This window comes from Ranitomeya imitator, chromosome 1, assembly GCF_032444005.1.
Source record: "Ranitomeya imitator isolate aRanImi1 chromosome 1, aRanImi1.pri, whole genome shotgun sequence".
Classification (NCBI taxonomy): Eukaryota; Metazoa; Chordata; class Amphibia; order Anura; family Dendrobatidae; genus Ranitomeya; species Ranitomeya imitator.
Window position 1 is genome coordinate 902,400,832 of NC_091282.1, and position 26,667 is coordinate 902,427,498.

At 43.6% G+C, this 26,667-nt stretch overlaps 1 protein-coding gene across 8 annotated transcripts in view; it reads left to right on the top strand.

Annotated features, from left to right (window-relative positions):
- PTPN13 (protein tyrosine phosphatase non-receptor type 13) overlaps positions 1-26,667 on the top strand; it is a 376,092-nt gene that overhangs the window by 149,835 nt on the left and 199,590 nt on the right. For 5 of the 8 annotated variants that reach the window (XM_069743364.1, XM_069743366.1, XM_069743365.1 and 2 more), the window contains exons 5-7: positions 8,960-9,145; positions 9,521-9,605; positions 18,169-18,714. In XM_069743364.1, the coding sequence (XP_069599465.1) occupies positions 8,960-9,145; positions 9,521-9,605; positions 18,169-18,714 (817 nt within the window). The remainder of the gene's footprint in view (positions 1-8,959; positions 9,146-9,520; positions 9,606-18,168; positions 18,715-26,667) is intronic. The other 3 variants (XM_069743372.1, XM_069743373.1, XM_069743371.1) reach the window with 1 other exon arrangement.

A 26,667-nucleotide genomic window follows, 5' to 3' on the forward strand; every position in this document is an offset into this window, starting at 1 on the left:
TGCCTCCTAAATGTTGCGATCCATATCAGCATTTAGGTGGTGAAACAGTCAGGGGCGTTTTGGGCATCACTCCTGGTTGTGAGAGCCGGGTGTCAGCTGTCATGTTAGCTGAACACCTGGCGGGGATCACATGAGCACAGCTTGTGTGCCCGCTCGATATACAGGATGTATCCATACGTCCAAGGTCAGGAACCCCTTCCCAGCCAGATTGTATGGATACATCCAAGGTTATGAAGGGGCTACAGCATCATTCCAGCGGTATTGTTTTTTTTTCAGCGCTGGACTGGTGCTTTAAATGTAAGTCCCCTGCCCCCGGTCATATACTCACCCTCCGGTGTCTTAATCACTTTTTGGCACCCCTCCGGTCCTGCGGCGCCATCTTGTGAGCACAGCTTCTAACTGGCTAGAAGTCAGAAGCTAGGTCACAAGCTCTCAATGCAAGTCTATGAGAGCCAAAACGAGGCTCTCTTAAGGTACCGTCACATTAAACAGCTTATCAACGAGAATGACAGCGATCCGTGACGTTGCAGCGTCCTGGATAGCGATCTTGTTGTGTTTGACACGCAGCAGCGATTAGGATCCTGCTGTGACATCGCTGGTCGTAGCTGAAAGTCCGGAACTTTATTTGGTCGTCAGGTCGGCGTGATTCGTCATGTTTGACAGCAAAAGCAACGATGCCTGCAATGGTTTTCCATGGAGCGAACAACCAGCGAGAACGATAAGTACGTCACTGGATCGCTCCTGCATCATTCAGCTGTTGCCGGTGTTTGACGTCTCCTAGCGACCTAAACAGCGACGCTGCAGTGATCGGCTCGTTGTCTATATCGCTGCAGCGTCGCTAAATGTGACGGTACCTTTAGACTTGTTTTTAAAAGTGACCTCCACGCTGCCGGAGAATGAACAGAGCGACGCTGGAAAACGATAAAGGCGGTGACAGGTATGTATGAGACAGGGGCCAGGTGAATTACATGTAAAGCACCACTCCAGCGGTGCAATAAAAAAGACACTGGAGTGGTGCTTTGAGGCAAAAGCAAATCATCTCTTAATTAATCTACTATTTTAGGTTTGGACATTATCAGTAATTTGGTTAGAAGGAGCTTTAGATTTGGAAGGCAGCTGCAATTTTTGAGCAATCAGTTTAGCTTATAAGCAAAAATTCTTCATCTCTCGTCTACAATTCCTTTTGTACAATAGGGTAATTATTATGTGCATGTTTCAATTTCTTTTCCAGCCATCATTGTTTTGGTTTGATGAACTCTTTGACGGATATTTGGTATTATGATATGGATGTTACACATTTGTAACAAAAGAGCAAGGGTGCCATTGTTTTAGTTGATTGTTTCAATGGCAAATCCCTCTTATAGCCATGAGCAACCAAACAGTTTTGATCCAATGTGTATGATCATCTTAAATGCCTTGTCCAAGAATAGAAAAAATAATAACGAATGAAAATGTAATTATAAATAAATACATTCAATTAGCAACTCACTACAATTTTCTCTAATGAGGTAATCCTTATGAAATGGCTTTTGTTCTGTTACACTGACGGAAACTTGTGTTAGAATGATAGGACAGATGTCTGTGAGCATTTTGCAGTAAGAAACTACACTTCTGTGACATGGAGATAATTCCAGTAGTTGATCAGACAAACATGTTCATTCTTCTTACCTCAGCACCCTTATCTCCAGTATTAAATCAGACAGACTGGGAGGACAGCAGTGTGACCATCTGCCTATTACATCAGCAACCTTGGTATATCCTGTATTAAATTTGACAGACCAGGTGGATATCAGTTTGAAGAAGCTTATTCTTACCTTAGCTTTCCTGGTATCGCCAGTGTTTGATCAGAAAGACAAGATGGACAGCAGGGTGAGCTGCCTCTTTTTACCTCATCACTCCCAGATAATCCAACCCTATCAGAAAGATAGGTTTGGATAGGGTTGACAGCAGTGGGAACAGCCTTTTCCTACATCAGCGCCATTGGTATCTCCATTATTAGATCAGAAAGTAAAAATAGGGGTAAACTGCATTGTAAGCGGCCTCTTGATACCTCAGCACTCTTTGTATTGCCAGTATTAACCCCTTAATGACAGCCAATACGCCTTTTAACTGACCTTACATATAAGAGAATAGCCTCCCCATACAGTTAATAATCTAGCATCTGTCGGTTGTGCACTATAGCTGACAACTTGCTGTATCAGCCACGATCAGTATTTGCACCGTCCAAATCTGTTTAACCCCTTAGATGCTGCTGTAAATAGTGACTACATCATTATATATGGTTAACAGAGTGTGGGGGCTTCTTCTTTATCTCAATTGGTGCCTTCAGATCATGATTTTGTGGTCCTGATGTTTGCAATGGCAATTTATGACCAAATAGCGGCCTTAGAGTCTGACTGCTGTAGTAATCTGTTCAGAAGTTAGAGGCATTTAGGTGGTAGAAATACACATTTTCATTTCTGTCATACCACTTTGCATTAATTCCTGTAAAGCACCTGAAGGGCTAATAAACTACCTGACTGCAGTTTTTGATATGTCAGGGGGTGCTGTTTATAAAATGGTATCACGTTTGGAGGTTTCCCAATATATGAGACCCCTAAAGTCACTTCAAACATGGATAAGTCCCTACAAAAATAAATTTAGTAAATTTCCTTGAAAAAATGAAAAATTGCTGCTGCAATTTTAAACCTCCTAAAATGGTAAAAAAATAAAATAATCAGAAAGATAGGGTTGATAGCAGTGGGAACAGCCTTTTCTTATTTCGGCGCCCTTGGTATCGCCATGATTAGATCAGAAAGACAAAGTAAACAGCATTGTGAGCGGCCTCTTGAAACCTCAGCACTCTGGGTATTGCCACTATTAAATCATAAAGACAGGGCAGACAGCAGGGTGAGCACCCTCTCCTTACCTCAGAAATCCTGGTAGCAGCAGTATTAGATCAGAACAATGGGGTAGACAGCAGCATGAGCACCCTCTCCTTACCTCAGAAATCCTGGTAGCAGCAGTATTAGATCAGAACAATGGGGTAGACAGCAGCATGAGCACGCTCTCCTTACCTCAGAAATCCTGGTAGCAGCAGTATTAGATCAGAACAATGGGGTAGACAGCAGCATGAGCATGCTCTCCTTACCTCAGAAATCCTGGTAGCAGCAGTATTAGAGCAGAACAATGGGGTAGACAGCAGCATGAGCACGCTCTCCTTACCTCAGAAATCCTGGTAGCAGCAGTATTAGATCAGAACAATGGGGTAGACAGCAGCATGAGCACGCTCTCCTTACCTCAGAAATCCTGGTAGCAGCAGTATTAGATCAGAACAATGGGGTAGACAGCAGCATGAGCACGCTCTCCTTACCTCAGAAATCCTGGTAGCAGCAGTATTAGATCAGAACAATGGGGTAGACAGCAGCATGAGCACGCTCTCCTTACCTCAGAAATCCTGGTAGCAGCAGTATTAGATCAGAACAATGGGGTAGACAGCAGCATGAGCACGCTCTCCTTACCTCAGAAATCCTGGTAGCAGCAGTATTAGAGCAGAACAATGGGGTAGACAGCAGCATGAGCACGCTCTCCTTACCTCAGAAATCCTGGTAGCAGCAGTATTAGATCAGAACAATGGGGTAGACAGCAGCATGAGCACCCTCTCCTTACCTCTGAAATCCTGGTAGCAGCAGTATTAGATCAGAACAATGGGGTAGACAGCAGCATGAGCACGCTCTCCTTACCTCAGAAATCCTGGTAGCAGCAGTATTAGAGCAGAACAATGGGGTAGACAGCAGCATGAGCACGCTCTCCTTACCTCAGAAATCCTGGTAGCAGCAGTATTAGATCAGAACAATGGGGTAGACAGCAGCATGAGCACGCTCTCCTTACCTCAGAAATCCTGGTAGCAGCAGTATTAGATCAGAACAATGGGGTAGACAGCAGCATGAGCACGCTCTCCTTACCTCAGAAATCCTGGTAGCAGCAGTATTAGATCAGAACAATGGGGTAGACAGCAGCATGAGCACGCTCTCCTTACCTCAGAAATCCTGGTAGCAGCAGTATTAGATCAGAACAATGGGGTAGACAGCAGCATGAGCACGCTCTCCTTACCTCAGAAATCCTGGTAGCAGCAGTATTAGAGCAGAACAATGGGGTAGACAGCAGCATGAGCACGCTCTCCTTACCTCAGAAATCCTGGTAGCAGCAGTATTAGATCAGAACAATGGGGTAGACAGCAGCATGAGCACCCTCTCCTTACCTCTGAAATCCTGGTAGCAGCAGTATTAGATCAGAACAATGGGGTAGACAGCAGCATGAGCACGCTCTCCTTACCTCAGAAATCCTGGTAGCAGCAGTATTAGATCAGAACAATGGGGTAGACAGCAGCATGAGCACGCTCTCCTTACCTCAGAAATCCTGGTAGCAGCAGTATTAGATCAGAACAATGGGGTAGACAGCAGCATGAGCATGCTCTCCTTACCTCAGAAATCCTGGTAGCAGCAGTATTAGATCAGAACAATGGGGTAGACAGCAGCATGAGCACGCTCTCCTTACCTCAGAAATCCTGGTAGCAGCAGTATTAGATCAGAACAATGGGGTAGACAGCAGCATGAGCACGCTCTCCTTACCTCAGAAATCCTGGTAGCAGCAGTATTAGAGCAGAACAATGGGGTAGACAGCAGCATGAGCATGCTCTCCTTACCTCAGAAATCCTGGTAGCAGCAGTATTAGAGCAGAACAATGGGGTAGACAGCAGCATGAGCACCCTCTCCTTACCTCAGAAATCCTGGTAGCAGCAGTATTAGAGCAGAACAATGGGGTAGACAGCAGCATGAGCATGCTCTCCTTACCTCAGAAATCCTGGTAGCAGCAGTATTAGAGCAGAACAATGGGGTAGACAGCAGCATGAGCACGCTCTCCTTACCTCAGAAATCCTGGTAGCAGCAGTATTAGAGCAGAACAATGGGGTAGACAGCAGCATGAGCACCCTCTCCTTACCTCAGAAATCCTGGTAGCAGCAGTATTAGAGCAGAACAATGGGGTAGACAGCAGCATGAGCATGCTCTCCTTACCTCAGAAATCCTGGTAGCAGCAGTATTAGATCAGAACAATGGGGTAGACAGCAGCATGAGCACGCTCTCCTTACCTCAGAAATCCTGGTAGCAGCAGTATTAGATCAGAACAATGGGGTAGACAGCAGCATGAGCACGCTCTCCTTACCTCAGAAATCCTGGTAGCAGCAGTATTAGAGCAGAACAATGGGGTAGACAGCAGCATGAGCATGCTCTCCTTACCTCAGAAATCCTGGTAGCAGCAGTATTAGAGCAGAACAATGGGGTAGACAGCAGCATGAGCACGCTCTCCTTACCTCAGAAATCCTGGTAGCAGCAGTATTAGAGCAGAACAATGGGGTAGACAGCAGCATGAGCATGCTCTCCTTACCTCAGAAATCCTGGTAGCAGCAGTATTAGATCAGAACAATGGGGTAGACAGCAGCATGAGCACCCTCTCCTTACCTCTGAAATCCTGGTAGCAGCAGTATTAGAGCAGAACAATGGGGTAGACAGCAGGGTGAGCACCCTCTCCTTACCTCAGAAATCCTGGTAGCAGCAGTATTAGGCTATGTGCACACGTTCAGGATTTCTTGCAGAAAATTCCTGAGAATTCCGGACATTTTCTGCAAGAAATCCGCAAGAAAACCGCATGCGTTTTTGCCGCGGTTTTGACACGTTTTTGCCGTGGTTTTTTCCGGACACTTCCCAATGCATTTTGGAGTGGGAAATCCGCAAAAAAAATGGAAAATTAATGAACATGCTGCGTTTTTTGCCGCGATGCGTTTTTTTCGCGGAAAAAAACGCATCATGTGCACAAAACATGCGGAATTAATTCTAAATGATGGGATGCTTATTGTATGCGGTTTTTTTGCGGTTTTATAGCGTTTTTATCGGAAAAAAACGCAAAAAAAAAACGCAACGTGTGCACACAGCCTGAGAGCAGAAAGAAAGGGTTGTCAGCATGTGAGCAGACTCTTCTTACCTTCCTACCCCTGAAGATTAGATCAGAATATCCTCTGGCACACCTTCCTACAGATGAATACATAATGGGATTTCTATTTCCAGGGAATCTTTTTAAAACCTTTACAAAAAATCGAAAGCTATGTGATTTTGGGATTCAGGTTCAACTCGAACGGGAATAACAATGAAGTTTGTGGGTCAACCTGCGAAATGCAACAAGTTTGTTTGTGTGCAACATTTATAACGAAATCTGTGTGACTTGCGTCTCATATATTTCAATAGTTAGGTATGACTTCTACTTGCACGTGATTTCGCAGTTTTCGCACTGGTAAATTGCAATTCTAAAATAGTCATGTGACAGCACGTTACAGACAAGCTGCACAGATGATTTTTGGTTGTGCAACTCGTCACACCTACTGTCGCGCAACTAGTGCGCTCTTGTAGCTGAAACCTTAGTTTTTGATTGAGTAGTCACTATCAGGGGTGGATTAAGGGTAGCCAAGGCCCCGGGCTGTTCAGACACTGTGCCCCCCCCCCCTTCCCGGTCATGTGACGGGGGTCATGTGACCGGGGTCATGTGATGGGGGTCATGATATACCCGAACCAGATTATTCCAAAAAAAATGGCCGGGCCCTACTCTACTGTAACCTATTAAATATTTGGTAGAATCTGCAATACAATTTAGGTATATTTTGACCAATAATATCACATACATGGAACAAATACCACCGCAACATGACCAGACCACAAATTACAACCACAGTGATCGAATAATATCACATACAAGGAACAAATACCACCGCACCATGTCAAGACCACATATTACCACCACTTGGTGACCAAATATCACATACAAGGGACAAATACCACAACACCATTTCCAGACCACATATTACCACCACATAGTGACTGAATACTACAATACTGATCCGTAAAAAACAACAACACAATACTATCACCATAAGTGCCAGTATTCACAGGAGATCTGTACTTAGTATGCAGTGTCTGTGTAGAGGTAATACAGAGATCACTGGTGACATTATACACAGGACCTCTATATAGTATACAGTGTATAGTGTCAGTGTATAGGTAACACTGACTCACCAGTGACGTCTCTAGGTGAAGTCCTTCATCTTTCATCCAGCACAGACCGCCATCATTTCTTCCAGCCAGGACTCGTTTCTGCAGGAAATAACACAGTTATCTCGAGCTCCGCTTGTAGAACACATTACTTAATTTTTCACAACTTCTACATTACACCACATGAAGAAAAAAAGGCGATATAGTGTCACTCTGCACAGTAACAGGACCGACCCCCATTTAAAACAGTATACTCAAAAAATAAAATAAATACATCACTGCAGTAATAATATCCCTTAATTAGCCCCTATGGTAATAATATTCCACATCCTGGCCCCGTGTGTCTCATTCCTGGCTCCAGCCATATGTTCTCGCATCCTGCCCTCATGACTATCCATTCTACCCTATATGATCTCCACATCCTGCCCCATATGTCTCCATCGTATCCATCCTGCCCCATGATCCAATCCTGCCCCATGTCTTTCATTCTGCCCCGTGTCTCCAATCATGCCCCGTGTCTACATTCTGCCCATGCCTCCAGTCCTGACACCAGTGTGTCCAGCAATCTGCCCCAGTGTCTCCAGCATATTGCCCCCAGTGTGTCCAGCATTGCCCCCAGACAGTGTGTCCAGCAATCTGCCCCAGTGTGTCCAATATATTACCCCCAGTGTGTCCAGCAATCTGCCCCAGTATGTCCAGCATAGTGCCCCAGTGTGTCCAGCATATTGCCTCCAGACAGTGTGTCCAGCAATCTGCCCCAGTGCGTCCAGCATTGCCCCAGACAGTGTGTCCAGAATATTACCAACCGTGTGTCCAGCAATCTGCCCCAGTATGTCCAGCATTTCCCCCAGTGTCTCCAGCATTGCCCCAGTGTCTCCAGCAATCTGCCCCAGTGTCTCCAGCAATCTGCCCCAGTGTCTCCAGCCATCTGCCCCAGTGTCCTCCAGCCTCTGCCCCAGTGTCCTCCAGCCATCTGCCCCAGTGTCCTCCAGCATTGCCCCAGTGTCCTCCAGCAATCTGCCCCAGTGTCCTCCAGCCATCTGCCCCAGTGTCCTCCAGGCATCTGCCCCAGTGTCCTCCAGGCATCTGCCCCAGTGTCCTCCAGCCATCTGCCCCAGTGTCCTCCAGCCATCTGCCCCAGTGTCCTCCAGCCATCTGCCCCAGTGTCCTCCAGCCATCTGCCCCAGTGTCCTCCAGCCATCTGCCCCAGTGTCCTCCAGCCATCTGCCCCAGTGTCCTCCAGCAATCTGCCCCAGTGTCCTCCAGCATTGCCCTCAGTGTGTCCACCATTATAAAAAAAAAAAACAAAAAACAAACAAAAAAAAAAAAACAAGCAGTCTCCTCACCTGTCCGCACTCCAGGCGGCGAGCTCCCTGCAGCAGAGCACACTCGCCGGCGACTGACAATGACGTCAGACGCCGGCGACGTTTGCGCCTGCGGCCGACATCAGCTGCCAGCCTCCAATTGGCTGGCGGTGGAGGCTGGCGGCTGTTGTTAACTATTGACGTGCGGGAGCGCGCCCACACGTCAATAGGAAACCGCCGCAGCGCCGGAAGGGGCCCGATGTGGGCCCCCTCTCTCTGCCCACCGGGTACGGCGGGGGGGCACATAAAATCCGGCGGCGGCCGCCGGCATTCACAGATGATTATCAGAGGGTAAATCTGTGCGGTAGCCCAGGGCCCCCCCAGACCACTGGGCCCTGGGCTACCGCCCATATTGACCCTCTGATAATCTGCCCCTGGACACTGTTGTCCAAAATGGGCCTCAAAAATGCTTTCTAGCACCACATACCTATGTGTCTTTTTGTATTCCTGTATGTGTACCTTACATTTAGAGCATTATAGTTTGTGTGATCGTAATAAACATAGATTATTTTTTTGCAGCCTATCAAACTGGGGGAACGCTTGAACAGTATTTTGCTGGACATGTGTGATGACAGTTGTATCACAAGACTGACTACACGCACAGTTTTAGATGGCTGCAGTGCCTTCATTCGCAACAATAACTGTGCACCTTCCTTCTATTACATCAAACAGCTGGTAAAGCTGGTGCTTGGCAGCCTGACTTGGGTGAGTTATGTTGAAAACTGGATTAATAACAATCAGAAGGACAAATGTTAGGACCCTTTTATGAAAGGGTGATATGCTACAGAGTATGATGATTTGCTGATTTCATGCTTGCTTACAAAATTATATCGCCTGACGATTTACTTGTATATCAAGCGATTACTTGCATATGTAGACAAGATAATAGTCGGGAATGAGCGATCCTACGATTGCCCGATTATCGTCCCATCTAATGGGCTATTCCCTTTTTGCTATTCTTACATTCTCAGGAACTATTAATAGCGAGTGATGTAGCAAAGATGTCTTTTTTTGTAAAAAATTAATAAATGAAATCTTTTTCTTTTGCTTCTGTAGTTAATGATTTATTTTTCCTTTCAGATGGATCAAGCAGGCAATAAGGTGAACGAATCAGATCGTAGCCAGGCAATCCGTGACCGACTTCGAGGGAAAGGTCTGCCCACAGGTTTGTTGTAAAGTTGTTTTTGCTTATAGTTTTTTGATATGATAGCTCATGTTTCCATTAGAAACATTTTTCCCATTCTCTGACCTGACTTTAATGCTAGATTCAGAGTATCTAATTTTGGTAATTGTAGGTATTTTTGTGAGATTTCTGAATTAATATGGATATTTTGCCATTTTGTAGTTTCATTCTTTCAAATCACTGTATACAGTACATGTGGTTTTGTGACTGTTTAATTTGACTTGCTCTATTTGCTTAAAGAAGCACTCTGTTAGGCTATGTGCACACGATGCGGATTTGCTGCGGATCCGCAGGGGATTTTTCCGTGCAGAAACGCTTCAGATCCGCACTGTGGTTTACAGTACAATGTAAATCAATGGGGTAAAAAAAGCTGTGTGGAAAAATCAGTGCGGAATTGCTGCGGATTTAAAAGAAGTGCATGTCACTTCTTTTGTGTGGATCTGCAGCATTTCTGCACCCCTCCATGATAGAAATATGCAGTGGCAAAAACTGCAGAAAATCCGCATAAAATCCACATCAATTCCGCGACAAATCCGCATAAAAACCGCAGCAAATCAGCAGCGGCGGATTCTGCCAAGAGATGCGGATTTTGTGCATAAAATTCTGCACCACATTTCCTACGTGTGCACATAGCCTTAATGTTTTTATCCTCTTACGATATTGCAGTCATCATATTGTATAGCACTGTGTACTTACAGTTGCTCATTTTGCTCTTCTACCCAGCAAATTTTTGAATCCTCATAGCATGTGCACATGTTCAGAAATGTCTGCAGAATTTTCCTTAGCAAAACCGCACTTCCTGCGCAGGAAATCCACTTGCGTTTTTTTTTGTGTTTTTCTCGCGTTTTTTTTTTTTCGGAGCTTCCCAATGCAATAATATAGCGGCAAAACCGCGTAAAATCAGCAAAATTAATTAACATTCTGCGTTTTTTTTCCGCAATGTGTTTTTTTTCGCTGGAGAAACGCAGCATGTGCACAAAAATCCAGTGCAGGCAACGAGAGTGGGCAATCACAAGACTGCAAAAGTGCAGTTTGCATACAAGCGGTCACACACTGACTAGATGTGTTTGGTTTTGGTAAAATCACTTGTATTGTTCAAGGCTGTGCACATCCAGTTCGAATGTGTCCGGAAGTATTGCAAATCACTCTCAGGCCAGTCTCACACGTCCAGATAATTCCGGTACCGGAAAAATCGGTACCGGAATTATCCATGTCCGTGTGCTCCCGTGGTACATCAGTGTGGCACACATGCGGCACACGTGTGTCGCCCGTGTGCCGACTGGGTACCACACGGAGCGTGCAGGAGACGGCGCTAGAGATAAACGCTGTCCCCTGCATCTGGTGCTGAAGCGGCCATTCATATCTTCTCTCCAGCAGCGTTCGCTGGAAAGAAGATATGAAAAATCCTTTTTTTTTTGTCCTCGTGTTTAAAATAAAGATCCCTGTCGCCACCCCCCCTCCCACCCCCTGTGCGCCCCCCCGCTGTTACTAAAATACTCACCCGGCTCCCTCGCAGCGTCCTGTCCTCGCCGCACCTTCTCCTGTATGAGCGGTCACGTGGTGCCGCTTATTACAGTAATGAATAAGCGGCTCCACCCCTATGGGAGGTGAAGCCGCATATTCATGACTGTAATCGGCGACAGGGATCTTTATTTTAAACACGAGGACAAAAAAACAAGGATTTTTCATATCTTCTTTCCAGCGAATGCTGCTGGAGAAAAGATATGAATGGCCGCTTCAGCACCACGTGGGGGGGGGATAGCGCTTACAGTAGCGCTGTCTCCTGCACGGCACACGGACTGCACACGGACAGCGTCTGTGTGCGGTACGTGTTTTACACGGACCCATTGACTTTAATGGGTCCGTGTAATCCGTGCGCTCCCATGAACACTGACATGTCTCCGTGTTTTGCACACAGACACATGGTCCGTGAAAACACGCTGACATGTGCAGTGACACATTGCTTTCAATGTGTCTACGTGAGTCAGTGTCTCCGGTACGTGAGGAAACTGTCACCTCACGTACCGGAGCCACTGACGTGTGAAACCGGCCTCATCCCCACTACCTGAGAATCCTGACAGCATGTGGTTTACATTCTGTGAGGATTGAAAAAGTCTGTAGTCACATTGGCTACTTTCACACTAGTGTCGGTACGGGGCCGTCGCCATGCATCGGCCCGACGTACCGACGCAAACTTCGATAATAATGAACAACGGGGGCAGCGGATGCAGTTTTTCAACACATCCGCTGCCCCATTGTAAGGTCCGGGGAGGAGGGGGCGAAGTTCCGGCCGCGCATACGCGGTCGGAAATGGCGGACTGGACGCACAAAAAAATGTTACATGTAACTTTTTTTGTGCCGACTGTGTGCCAAAACACAACGCATCCGTCGCACGACGGATGCGACGTGTGGCCATATGTTGCAATGCGTCGCTAATGCAAGTCTGTGGAGAAAAAAAATTTCCTACAAGCACATTTGCAGGATGCGTTTTTTCTCCAAAACGACGCATTGCGACGTACAGCAAACAACGCTAGTGTGAAAGTAGCCTAACATTCCAGACTTTCATTCCAAACCTGAGCAACCCCTCTAAGCTTTCACATTCCATAAGAACAGGCTTTTCTTTTCAGATGTAATCTTAAGGTTGAGGCAGATCAACTGCTGGAGGTGCTGTAAAAGGTAGCAATTTCAGGGGGGATTTTGCATCATAAATTTAAGCAGGGAAAAAACTCTTTTAACATGTGGGTTTTTCCCAGTTTTTGACATACTAGTATTGTGACTTAAGTAATTAAGTCTCTTATATTTGCCTATAGTGGCCACTAGGATTTTTCTGTATTTTTTTTTTTTTTAAAGAGACTCTGTCACCCCCCTCCAGCCGTTATAAACTAAAAGAGCCACCTTGTGCAGCAGTAACTCTTCATTCTGACAAAGTGGCTCTTTTAGTTATTGGTGCAGTCAAAGCAGAAATAGTGTTTTATAATTTCACAAAAATACCTGTCTTTAGTCGTGGAGGCAGGTCTTAACCCCCCTGCTGCACACGCCACACTGCCGTCACTGAAGGCTTCTTCGGCGCCGGGCGCTGCCCCCTCCACGCTGTTTTCAAATCACATCCGGCGCCTTCGCTGTTTTGTTCTGCCTGGGGCAGGCGCAGTGAGCGCTGCCCGTCTGACCTCAGATGCAGTCTTGCGCCTGTGCAGCCACCCAGCTTCTGAATCCCAGCCCCGCAGTGTGTTATGCATTATGCACAGTGCGGGGCTGGGATTCACAAGCTGGGTGGCCGCACAGGCGCAGTCTGCGAGACTGCATCTGAGGTCAGACGGGCAGCGCTCACTGTGCCTGCCCCAGGCAGAACAAAACAGCGCAGGCGCCGGATTTGATTTGAAAACAGCACGGAGGGGGCGGCGCCCGGCGCCGAAGAAGCCTTAAGTGACGGCAGTGTGGCGTGTGCAGCAGGGGGGTTAAGACCTGCCTCCACGACTAAAGACAGGTATTTTTGCCAAATTATAAAACGCTTTATTTCTGCTTTGACTGCACCAATAACTAAAAGAGCCACCTTGTCAGAATGCAGCATTACTGCTGCACAAGGTGGCTCTTTTAGTTTCTAACGGCTGGAGGGGGTGACAGAGTCCCTTTAAAGCGAAGAAAAAAAATATTGTATCACCTTGAAAACCTCTTTAAATATGGCCAATTAGAGCATGTAGGTATTGTAGGGATTTGTCAGGTAGGCGTTCGGCAGCGTTCACACAGGTATGCAGTTTCTGTCTCTAAACAGGCAGATTTATTAATTTCATAAATATTTTCCAGCAAAAAAAATAACCATTCAGCATAAGGCAAAACAAGATACGGTAGTTCATACAGTTGTAAAGGGGTCATCTCTTCACAATATTCTCAGCACACAGTCTGACCAAATGTAGGAAGTCTCTCCAGCTCCCACATAAGGTCTCAGAGATGTTTCCACCTCTATACACAGACAATTATGAGCAGGTGAACTGCCCTTTTAGCCCAGCTGCCCTTGATAGATTGGAGGATAGGAATGTCCCACCCATTACTAACAAGTCATTCCTGACACCTTAACTCTTTGCTGCTCCATTAAAGAAGATATCCAGGACTTTAGGAAAAAAAAGGCACGTAGTTGCTAATAGAGTCAACTACCTGTCTGTTATACCCTATGCATGTCATTGACCACTCCTGCCGGAGACTCAGCTACTCTCTGTGAACAGATAAGCAGTTTCTTTTCCTGTTAACAGGGCAGGATTACTGGTGTCTTGCTGATTTACAGCCGGCTCCCACTGCCTAATCGGGGGAAGCCGGCTGTCAATCAGCATGACACCAGTAGATCTGCCCCTGTCAATAGGAATAGAAACTGCTGCTCTGTTGACAGGGAGTAGCTGAGTCTCTGGCAGGAGCGGTCAATGGCACCGGGTATAACAGACAGGTAAATACCTTTATTAACAACTATTTGCCTTTTTTTTAACGTTTCGGATATGCCCTCTAAGTAAAACTCTTAGAACTCTGTGTTTGAGCTTTTTGCCAGTGTCATATCATCGAAGCCAGGTACATCTCTCTTCTCAGACTTGTCCGCAGCAGACGCCATCTTGCTGCCTGTCTATAGTATCATGATGAATCCACCTTTATGAGCCAGAGTGCAGCTACCAAGACATACTCATAGGAAAATTAGATTGTGAGCCCCATCGGGGGACAGTGATGATAATGTGTGCAAAACTGTAAAGCGCTGCGGAAAAAAAAATTATTATTATTATTATTATTAGCTGCCCAGAAAGAGTGGTTCCTGATTTTGTTGACCGGGCCTATCCATTTATTTGAATTACTTTGGTGCAGGGAGAAGTCCTCTGGAGATTGCTCCAGACTTGTCATGTCTCTCCCTATAGTACCTGGATAGGTTTTCAAACTATATTGGGGAAAAAAAAACATACCTGGCTGCAATCATGAGGTCAGGCTCTGATTCATGCTGCCATGCATGAATCAAATGACAGGTTCCCTTTAAACAAGAATAGAGATGTATGTGTCAGGAAGTGATGCAGCCTCCCGGCAGATAACATCAAGTCACTACAAAGATTGCATTGCCCAACAATGAAAGTGAACCATTGCCTTATGTAGATATTGGCACAATAACCTTCATTTAGAATGAACTACCTTTCACAACTGTATGTGTATGGTTAATTAGGCTGTTTGCAGAGAAATGCCTTTAGGATCATTGATGGCAGATATTGTGAATGGTTAATAATGTGAGGGGTTAATAATATAGGTTATTGGTCTTTAGTTTAGTTTTATCTACTGCTTGACACTATCTGTCTATTCATCATATGTCACAATTAGGTGTCATGTTCTTTTGTAATATATATTCTCCCTTAAGGTAAATGAGTTATATATTTGCAGTGTAATAGTACCTTTTTTCACGATAAACTAACAACATCTGTGATTGTGAAAAGCATTAAAAAAGCAGAAGTATATAATTTTACCTTAAATGTAATCTGTCACCAGGTTTTGGGTTTCCGTCATTTAACAGCTTCAGGCTTCGAAAGGTGTGAAGTGGCTAAAACCAGGGACTTGTCCATTCTTCAAGCGGCTTCTACTTGGACGCTGCCTTTAAAGGGAACCTGTCACCTGAATTTGGCGGGACCGGTTTTCGGTCATATGGGCGGAGGACAGAGAATGAACTTCAATCCAATATTGCGGCCAGCATGCAGCCATTGGGTAAGGAAAGGGTGAATCAAACACCCAAAAACTCCGCCCATATGACCGAAAACCAGTCCCGCCAAATTCAGGTGACAGGTTCCCTTTAATTTATATTTAATGAAAATCATATTATATAATGAAAATGGAAAAAAAAGGGGTCAAACGCGAACAGGGTTTTCCTGATTCGTCTTCTACTTCAAAAACTGTCCGCGCATGCTGCGTCTAAAAGACACTATGTGTACATGCCCTAAGAAAACCCACTGCCAGAGGAATCTCTCCAGGAAGAAAAAAGGATAGGGTGCTGAAATTCAACAAATCTCTCCTCACTACACCATGAAGAGCCGACAGGCTTCTATACACCTTAGACATTGAGCCCATCCCAATGGTATTGGCTGACTTAATGCCCATGGGGGCCTAACCCTTTCCACACAAAACAGTTGCGATACAGATTCTCATTATGACAACCCATCCCGAGCTGTTAACTTGCACCTTCAGGGGAATTATATTATAAATGTAGCGATATATGTCATTTTTTTTTTTGCTACTGTAAGGGTGGTACATACACAGAGGCTTTTTTGAAAAATATTTTGAAAATCCAAAACAAGAAATGTTTTTTAAGGGAATGGAAAATATGAAGAAATGACTTGTAATTCTCCTTTTTCCCTGGATCCACTTCTAGCTGTGGCCAAAAAAAAACATAAAAACATTCTTAAAATGTATTTATCCAACAGAAAAGACATCCTTAGTAGTCTTTTATTTTTTATTGTCATCTTTATGTCCAGGCTTATTTATGTATAGCTCTATTTATATAAAATTATTTACCAATTTACACAGTTACCATACAGATCCATGAATACCCCTGTATGTAGCCAAGTCAGCCAGTGGTGGTCAACCTGATACATTGACGGCTCTCTTATGTGGCACTTGATTTCATAACCTAATATTCAGATTATGTTTGGATAAGTGATGAGCGAACGTCCTCGAATAAGTTGTTTTCAGAGCTCATGTTCGTGTTGTAACCGAGTGTTTTCGGCGTGCTTCAAAATATTGTTCAAGTCCCATGGCTGCATGTCTCGCGGCTGTTCGACAGCCACAACACATTCAGGGATTGCCTAACAAGCAGGTAATCTATGCATGTGTTGTGGCTGTTGAACAGCTGTGAGAGAGGCAGCCGCTGGGACTCGGACATATTATTCGAGTACACCGAAGACACTCGGTTAGAACACGAGCATGCTCCGATAACACCTTATCCGAGGACGTTCGCTCATCACTAGCATGGATAAAAGACATTGGACATTCTAATACAAATATCGGGCACTTTTACACATCCATTGTGATGAGCTTTGTTATCGGGCACTTTTACACATCCATTGTGATGAGCTTTGTTCCCTTTTATTTCTGCCAATAATGAGAATATTTAAAATAGAAAAAGTACCTATTTTTCTCCATTTCGTGGTGGCAGGATGTGTTTTTCTGTACAGAGCCTACCATGCCCCTGCTGCCATGTATCTCCTATTCTTTATGGTTGGAAGGTACACTCCTGCCTGACCTGATCATTATCTTGATAACAGCAGCTGCGCTTTATGTGCATCCCCTGGGCTCCGGTCCACACAGCAGGCAAGCAGGCCACCCGTTGGGCATCAGTGGCTTGCAATATTCAGAGACCTAAGAAAAAAAAAAGAACACCATGGACATAATGTTTAACTTGCCGTTGTTTCTTTTTTTATTAGGTGACTTTTTAGCATTTATCATAATTGTAAATAAAAAATTTAAAAAATTTGGTAGTGCATATAACGCAAAGTTATGGTGGCCTCAAGCCTGCATTTTATTTTTTAGTTCTTCATTTGCTGATATTAGGAGCAATCAAGGTTGTTTCTTTTGCACAATAAAAAGTATGGACAATAATTTTTTTTTGTCTTTTGCATGTCTAATGCATTGGAGAGTTTGATATTTTGTTAACCCTTAATGTTGGATTGAAGGCATTTTCTGCATATTCGGATCGATATGCTCAGGATGTGCAGCTAGGTCACTTGCAAATGAAACACTCGATACAAAAAGAATTCCTAGATATGCATCCATCTGAATATACAGTTACACCACACATGAATATGATATCCTCCTTAGGGCACAGAACATTATTCACTATGTATTGAGTTCAATATGTATTTTTAATATTGGGTTACATTGTAATTTTTGTTTTAATATTACTATTTCTGAACCTGTGGGAAAGGCAAATCCATCCAAATATTCCAATAGAAATTGTGTTTACATTTTCAGTGGAAATTGGGACACAGAATGATCTAAACAGTTTCAGGATGTGGTTTGTTGCTTTATTTCTTGCTATGACGATATTTCATAGTCCACACTGTCTGGTACGATATATGGAAATTAACTTTGACCACATTGTGCAGAAGACAAAAACCATCTTCGGTTATTTTTAAAGAAATGGATCTAGTAAAATTAAATTTATGATCTTGTCTTCAAGGTACGGTAATCAAAAATACTAAAAGAACATTAGGAATACAATCCCAATAATATTTCTCATGCTCAAATGGCAGTTCTTCTGGTCAATGCAAGTTTCGTACAATGGTAGTCTTCATTTTCACCGTATAGGTGATAGATGCACTGGGGTAAACCTAGGATATTTTTAATTAGAAGTTTCAAAAACTCTTCGGTTTTGCTCCCATCACTGTATACTCATCCGTAAAGTCGGAAGACTGGACATGTGTTCGATTTCTGTATATTCATCCTTAGAAAAAACAAAACCCTACAATTTGAACATTTTTTTCAGGCTGAAATTAAATGAAAAATTCGCTTGATTTAACAAGACATGTTACCCTTCAATTTTCAGGCAGACGGGTAGAACGTGATACCACTGCTAATACGGTTTCACAGCAGAACTTTCTTAACCGAGGCCTCAGCAAATCTATGGGCTTCCTGGCATGTAAAGAACAAGACGATGAAGATGACAGCTTCCCCTCATTAGAACTTGGCTCCACCTATGAGGATATAGCAAAAACACATTACGCTTACAGCAATCTGCAGTCTAACCTTTTAGAAAGAAAACTTAGCGAACGCAGTCAAAGGAAAAAAAATTGGGCTTCATCGTTCGATGTATCGTCCATCTCTAGCCAAGGCACAGAGAGAGGGTTGTCTGCCGTAAAACCTTACAATCGCAATGTATCTGAAACTTTGAATGGACGAATTACAACCATGCCGAAAATGAAGGATCTCCGGCAGTCAAGTGATGGAGCTGATGTTTTCGGCAAGCAGAAAATGGACCAAGCAAAACACGGACCAGAAGTGCCAACCTCTGTTGCCATTTCAAGTGCCTTGGAAAGGATCAGAGAAAAGAAGAAAAACCTGCAAATACTGCGAGATGCCATGAACATAGAAGGTTAGTCCCACTGAATGTTAAAACACTTGGCTCATCAATTCATGTGAACATTGTTCTTTACCAGAAACCATGAAAACTTCTAAAAGTCATACACTGTATTGCTGACTTCTACATGTTTTTGTATCTATTTCCATTTGACGCTTAGTCCTGTGCTGAATCGTTAATTTTTTTTAAACATTTTTTTTTAATGATTTTTGATGTTTTTTTGGAAAGGATGTCACAGATATAATGTGATTCTTTTATTCCAAAAACCATCTTTGGCTTTCAGTCATGGGCGCGGTGCACAAAGTGGTTACAGTCACCGCTCTCTACAATGTGAATGGCAGCTGTAATCACTCCCTGGAACTGTGACTGCACACATGCTCTGCACATTATCTTACATCTATCTTTAGGGGGCACTACAGGATATGTTTTTCCTTCTAGAGGAGAGCTAATTTGCATGAAATTGACATTAATCAGTGTTCTTGAACACAAAATATGAAATATATCAGATACTTCAATTTATAGTTAAGAAACTTTTTATGTATAAACAGTAAAATATCTTATGATGTTGTAACTAAAGCGTGAACATACTAGCCAATTCTTTGGTTGTGAATCTAGTAATATTATACAGTTTAAGCTTTTGGCACTCATTATTTATATCAACTTTATGTGATACTTTAAATAGTAAATTTTTTACATTTCTAAACTTCAAAGGACTATTAAGTTATGAGGAAAAATAAGCCAGCTCACCCGTGATGCATAAGCCAATCTTCGGGAGCACGGACCCGCTGTGTCCAGGCGTGTAGAATCAAAAAAAGAAGAAATGTCCAGCTTCACGCGTTTCAGGAGACTAAGCTCCCTTAACCATAACATGATTAAGGGAGCTTAGTCTCCAGAAACGCGTTGAGATTCACACCCATATGGTTCGTGCTGAAGTCTGTATCCTCCATGTTTATAGTTTGTGAATAAAGAAAATTATTTTTACGGATTTGGTGAAGCTGGACATTTCTTCTTTTTTTTACTATTAAGTTATCCCCTATCCATAGGATAGTGATAACTTTGTGGTTCGTGGGGATCTGACTACTGAGACCCCTAATGATCCCAAGAACATGGCTCTAAAAAGCCCCTTTGGATTAACCCCTTCATGACCCAGCCTATTTTGACCTTAAAGACCTGGCCGTTTTTTGTAATTCTGACCAGTGTCCCTTTGAGGTAATAACTCAGGAACGCTTCAATGAATCCTAGCAGTTCTGAGATTGTTTTTTCGTGACATATTGGGCTTCATGTTAGTGGTTAATTTAGGTCGATAATTTTTGCGTTTATTTGTGAAAAAAATGGAAATTTGGCTAAAATTTTGAAAATGTTGCAATTTTCAAATTTTGAATTTTTATTCTGTTAAACGAGAGAGTTATGTGACACAAAATAGTTAATAAATAACATTACCCACATGTCTACTTTACATCAGCACAATTTTGGAACCAAATTTTTTTTTGCTAGGAAGTTATAAGGATTAAAATTTGACCAGCGATTTCTCATTTTTACGGCAAAATTTACAAAACCATTTTTTTAGGGACCACCTCACATTTGAAGTCAGTTTGAGGGGTCTATATGGCTGAAAATACCCAAAATTGACACCATTCTAAAAACTGCACCCCTCAAGGTGCACAAAACCACATTCAAGAAGTTTATTAACCCTTCAGTTGCTTCAAAGCAGCAGAAGCAACATGGAAGGAAAAAATTAACATTTAACTTTTTAGTCACAAAAATGATGTTTTAGCAACAATTTTTTTATTTTCCCAAGGGTAAAAAGAGAAACTGGACACCAAAAGTTATGGTATAATTTGTCCTGAGTACGCCGATGCCCCATATGTGGGGGGGAGAACCACTGTTTGGGCGCACGACAGGTCTCGGAAGGGAAGGAGCGCCATTTGACTATTTCAATGAAAAATTTGCTCCAATCTTTAGCGGACACCATGTCGGGTTTGGAGAGCCCCTGTGTGCCTAAACATTGGAGCTCCACCACATGTGACCCCATTTTGGAAACTAGACCCCCCAAGGAACTTATCTAGATGCATAGTGAACACTTTGATCCCCCAGGTGCTTCACAAATTGATCTGTATAAAAAGTACTTTTTTTTTCACAAAAAATTTCTTTTAGCCTCAATTTGTTCATTTCCACATGGGCAACAGGATAAAATGGATCCTAAAATGTATTGGGCAATTTCTCCTGATTACACTGATACCTCACATGTGGGGGTAAACCACTGTTTGGGCACACGGCAGGGCTCGGAATGGAAGGAGTACCATTTGACTTTTTGAATGAAAAATTAGCTCCAATCGTTAGCTGACACCATGTCGCGTTTGGAGAGCCCCTGTTTGCCTAAACATTGGAGCTTCCCCACATTTCACCCCATTTTGGAAACTAGACCTCCTAAGGAACTAATCTAGATGTGCGGTGACCACTTTAAACCCTCAAGTGCTTCACAGAAGTTTATAACGCAGAGCCGTGAATATAAAAAATCATTTTTCTTTCCTCAAAAATTATTTTGTAGCCCACAATTTTTTATTGTAACAGGAGAAATTGGACCCGAAAGGTTGTTGTCCAGTTTGTGCTGAGTACGGTGATACCCCATATGTGGGGGGGAACCACTGTTTGGGCACACGTCGGGGCTCAGAAGGGAAGTAGTGACTTTTGAAATGCAGACTTTGATGGAATGGTCTGCGGGCGTCACATTGCGTTTGCAGAGCCCCTGATGTGCCTAAACAGTAGAAACCCCCCACAAGTGACCCCACTTTGGAAACTAGACCCCCCAAGGAACTTATCTAGATATGTGGTGAGCATTTTGAATCCCCAAGTGCTTCACAGAAGTTTACAACGCAGAGCCATGAAAATAAAAAATCATGTTTCTTTCCTCAAAGATGATGTTTTAGCAAGCAATTTTTTTTATTTTCACAAGGGTAACAGAAGAAATTGGACCCCAATAATTCTTGCCCAGTTTGTCCTAAGTATGCTGGTACCCCATATGTGGGGGTAAACCACTGTTTGGGCGCACGTCGGGGCTCGGAAGGGAGGGAGCACCATTTGACTTTTTGAATGCAAGATTGACTGGAATCAATGGTGGCGCCATGTTGCGTTTGGAGACCCCTGATGTGCCTAAACAGTGGAAACCACTCAATTCTAACTCCAACACTAACCCTAACACACCCCTAACCCTAATCCCAACTCTAGCCATAACCCTAATCACAACCCTAACCCCAACACACCCCTAACCACAACCCTAACCCCAACACACCCCTAACCCTTATCCCAACCCTAATCCCAACCCTAACCACAACACACCCCTAACCATAACCCTAACCACAGCCTAATCTTAACCCTATTTCCAACCCTAGCCCTAATTCCAACCCTAACCCTAAGGCTATGTGCCCACATTGGGATTGGATTCGTGAGAGATTTTTCCGCACCATTTTTGAAAAATCCGCAGGTAAAAGGCACTGCCTTTTACCTGCGGATTTACTGCGGATTTCCAGTGTTTTTTGTGCGGATTTCACCTGTGGATTCCTATTGAGGAACAGGTGTAAAACGCTGCGGAATCCGCACAAAGAATTGACATGCTGCAGAAAATACAACGCAGCGTTTCCGCGCGGTATTTTCCGCACCATGGGCACAGCGGATTTGGTTTTCCATAGGTTTACATGGTACTGTAAACCTGATGGAAAACTGCTACGAATCCGCAGCGGCCAATCCGCTGCAGATCCGCAGCCAAATCTGCTGTAGATCCGCAGCCAAATCTGCACCGTGTGCACATAGCCTAATTCTAACCCTAACCCTAGTTCTAACCCTAATTTTAGCCGTAACCCTAACCCTAAGGCTAGGTTCACACTGCGCTAGCAGCAGCCCGTTCAGCACATACGCTAACGGGCTGCTGCTAGCGCAAGTGCCGACGTTAAAGTCGTGGCTCGGCATGTGTGCCACGTCTCCCACTTATTGTCTGCAGGGTTGCAGAGATAGGTGACAACTTTCAGTGTTGGAAATATCCATTTAAGTTATTAATATTCACTATTACAATGCAAAGAACTGCACTGCTGAAAGGAATTCTAATATGACACCGTGCCGCACAAGAGGTTGGTACACAAAATGAGAATGCTTGGTCTGGGGGAAAATGTGTGTAAATGGGTTAGTAACTGGCTTAGTGATAGAAAGCAGAGGGTGGTTATAAATGGTATAGTCTCTAACTGGGTCGCTGTGACCAGTGGGGTACCGCAGGGGTCAGTATTGGGACCTGTTCTCTTCAACATATTCATTAATGATCTGGTAGAAGGTTTACACAGTAAAATATCGATATTTGCAGATGATACAAAACTATGTAAAGCAGTTAATACAAGAGAAGATAGTATTCTGCTACAGATGGATCTGGATAAGTTGGAAACTTGGGCTGAAAGGTGGCAGATGAGGTTTAACAATGATAAATGTAAGGTTATACACATGGGAAGAGGGAATCAATATCACCATTACACACTGAACGGGAAACCACTGGGTAAATCTGACAGGGAGAAGGACTTGGGGATCCTAGTTAATGATAAACTTACCTGGAGCAGCCAGTGCCAGGCAGCAGCTGCCAAGGCAAACAGGATCATGGGGTGCATTAAAAGAGGTCTGGATACACATGATGAGAGCATTATACTGTCTCTGTACAAATCCCTAGTTAGACCGCACATGGAGTACTGTGTCCAGTTTTGGGCACCGGTGCTCAGGAAGGATATAATGGAACTAGAGAGAGTACAAAGGAGGGCAACAAAATTAATAAAGGGGATGGGAGAACTACAATACCCAGATAGATTAGCGAAATTAGGATTATTTAGTCTAGAAAAAAGACGACTGAGGGGCGATCTAATAACCATGTATAAGTATATAAGGGGACAATACAAATATCTCGCTGAGGATCTGTTTATACCAAGGAAGGTGACGGGCACAAGGGGGCATTCTTTGCGTCTGGAGGAGAGAAGGTTTTTCCACCAACATAGAAGAGGATTCTTTACTGTTAGGGCAGTGAGAATCTGGAATTGCTTGCCTGAGGAGGTGGTGATGGCGAACTCAGTCGAGGGGTTCAAGAGAGGCCTGGATGTCTTCCTGGAGCAGAACAATATTGTATCATACAATTATTAGGTTCTGTAGAAGGACGTAGATCTGGGTATTTATTATGATGGAATATAGGCTGAACTGGATGGACAAATGTCTTTTTTCGGCCTTACTAACTATGTTACTATGTTACTATGACATTATGCAAATTACATTCTTCTAGACTATATACAGTACTAACCTATTGCTAGATCCCATTATTAGTACGTAGTTTGTTTTGATTTTCTATGATGGCAATCAGAATTTTTCATTTTAATTTTTTTTTTACTGGACAACACCTTTATCACCTTTGCATAGGTTAGATGATAACTTGCTAATCCGTGTGGGTCCGACTTCATACCAATTGGCTGGAGGAGGAATTATTATCCTCAATGAGGGACTTTAATCCCAGTTATAAAATGGAACAGTAGGCCAAGATGCCCAACTACAGCTCCATTCATTCTCTATGGGGCTGCAGGAAAAAGCTGAGTTCAGCGCTCGACAGCCCCTAAGGGAATGAATGGAGCAGCTGGTATACATGCACACTGCTGCCCCACTCTAACAGGGATGAAGGGTCCCCGATTTGCCAATCTATCAGTCCCAGTGGTTGGATCTCCTCTGATCCTTTGGATAAGTGATATGTTGTTTTCACTGGAGAAACCCTTAAAGTTTGTACCCATTGTAGCAAGTTATCTGTTACCTCATGTAAGTACAGGACTGATCTGAACTATCGGATCTTATATTATCTGAATATTCCTCCAGACTGAGTTGCTTCATTCATTGATAAGTACGATAGTAAAAATGGCTTGTTTCTCTGTAGTTGCTGCACCCAGATAGACCAGTTACCTGGTATCCTGCACCAGTAGTAAATGTTAATTACAGTAAATCAGTGTAAATTTGTGGTTATATATAATTGACTCCAGAGAAGACGTGTTTTGTTATTTACGCTGGGATAACAAATTCACTGTCATGTCCCCATAACAAATAGACACTCTATATACAGTACATGAAGATTGCAAACTGAAAGGCATTAAAGGGAATCTGTCACCAGGTTTTTGCTGCCTTATCTGAGAGCAGCATAATGTAGGGGCAGAAACCCAGATTCCAGCAATGCGTCACTTACTGGGCTGCTTGCTGTCATTTTGAGAAAATCCGTTTTCTGCAGATTTAAGTTAGTTGAATGCTGAGCTGTGAATAACTCCACCCACACTACTGATTGATAACTTTCTACCCATGTACAGTGTATATCTGCAAATCAGTGGTGGGGCGGGATTAAACCAAACTCATGAATATGCTTGACTACCTGGCAGCATGTTTACTAGTCCTGTAGTGATGATCTCCTGCTGATAGAACCATGATTTTATGAAAACTGTACCAAGCGGCTTAGTAAGTGGCATATCGCTGGAACCAGGGTCTCTGTATTTACATTATGCTGCTCTCAGGTTAGCTGGCAAAAACCTGGTGACAGATTCCCTTTATTCAACACTGAAAAATAACTCAGATTTAAAGGGAACCTGTCAGCAGGATTGTGCATAGTAACCTGCACACAGTGTCAGGTCTGCGCCGTTATATTGAATAAAATGATACCTGGTTCTTTAATCTTTATTTTCAGTTTTGTGTTAATGAGATTCTCGTGCCCTAAGGCGGGGTTGGGGTATGTGGTGCTCTGATTAGATATTCATAATGCAGACTGCTGACAGGTCACGGATCCCTCACTGACCTGCCCCCTAGTTTGCATAATGAATATCTGTACATACGTTAAAAAAAAAAATTAAAAAAACCTTCTGCAGGCGGTGCTGGCCATGGCAATAATATGTTTTATTCAAGTTATTCAACTAGAGGAAAGAAAAAAAAAAACACCTCAATTTGAAACTGGTGCCGCCTCGCCTGCACAGTAGTTGCTTTCGGTGTAGCTGTGATCCGAGAGCTGTTACTGCACATGCGCTGGCAGCGCCATCTTGCTGGAACAGAAAAATAAAATTCCTCCTCCCAAGATGGCGCCTCCTGTGCAGTAGCAGCTCTCAGCTATCTCCGAGACCTGCTATTGCGCATACACCGGTGGCGCCATCTTGTAGGAAGAATTTTTTTTCTTGTCTAATCAGAGCACTACATATCCCGGCCCCGCCTTAGGGCACGAGAATCTCATTAACACAAAACTTAAAATAAAGATTAAAGAACAACCATAAGATTTCATCAACCAAGGTTTCATTTTATTCAGTATAACGGCGCCGACCTGACAGTGTGTGTAGGTTACTGTGCACAATCCTACTGACAGGTTCACATCCGTAATCATTGGCCAATGTAAATATGGCAGTGAGTAAGTGGCTTGTATGTTAACTGATCAAATCTTTTAATGTAGCCTTAATAAATTAATCTTTGTTGGCAGCACTTCCTAAAAGGGAAAGTCTTAAACGGGACTGTTGTCAGCACAGAATAACTTTTCAAGCCAAGTACAAACGCTCGGTGCATCATGGCGGGGCCAGTCATATATATACAACTTCCCACCTGCTTGTTTTCCATATGACTCCTCTTTTTTCTGGTCATGTAGCAAGAGCTGTCAATCAAAGATGAAGTGGGTGGAAGAAGAGTGAAAACGAGCAGGTGGGAAGGTGTATATAAATGATTGGCCCCACCATGAAGCACGAAGCGGCATGACTTAGTTTGAACAGTCATTCTGTGCTGACAGTCTCTTTAAACGAGCGTTGATGGAATTTAATAAACTGTTGATATGTGGCTGTGTAATATGGCCCTAAAGCCGATTTTACTCATGTAGCTGATCTTCTCGTTTAGCTGAGTGCTCTTGTATGAGAACAGCATTTGGTGATATTTTGGTCAGCGGCTTATTTCTGGGAG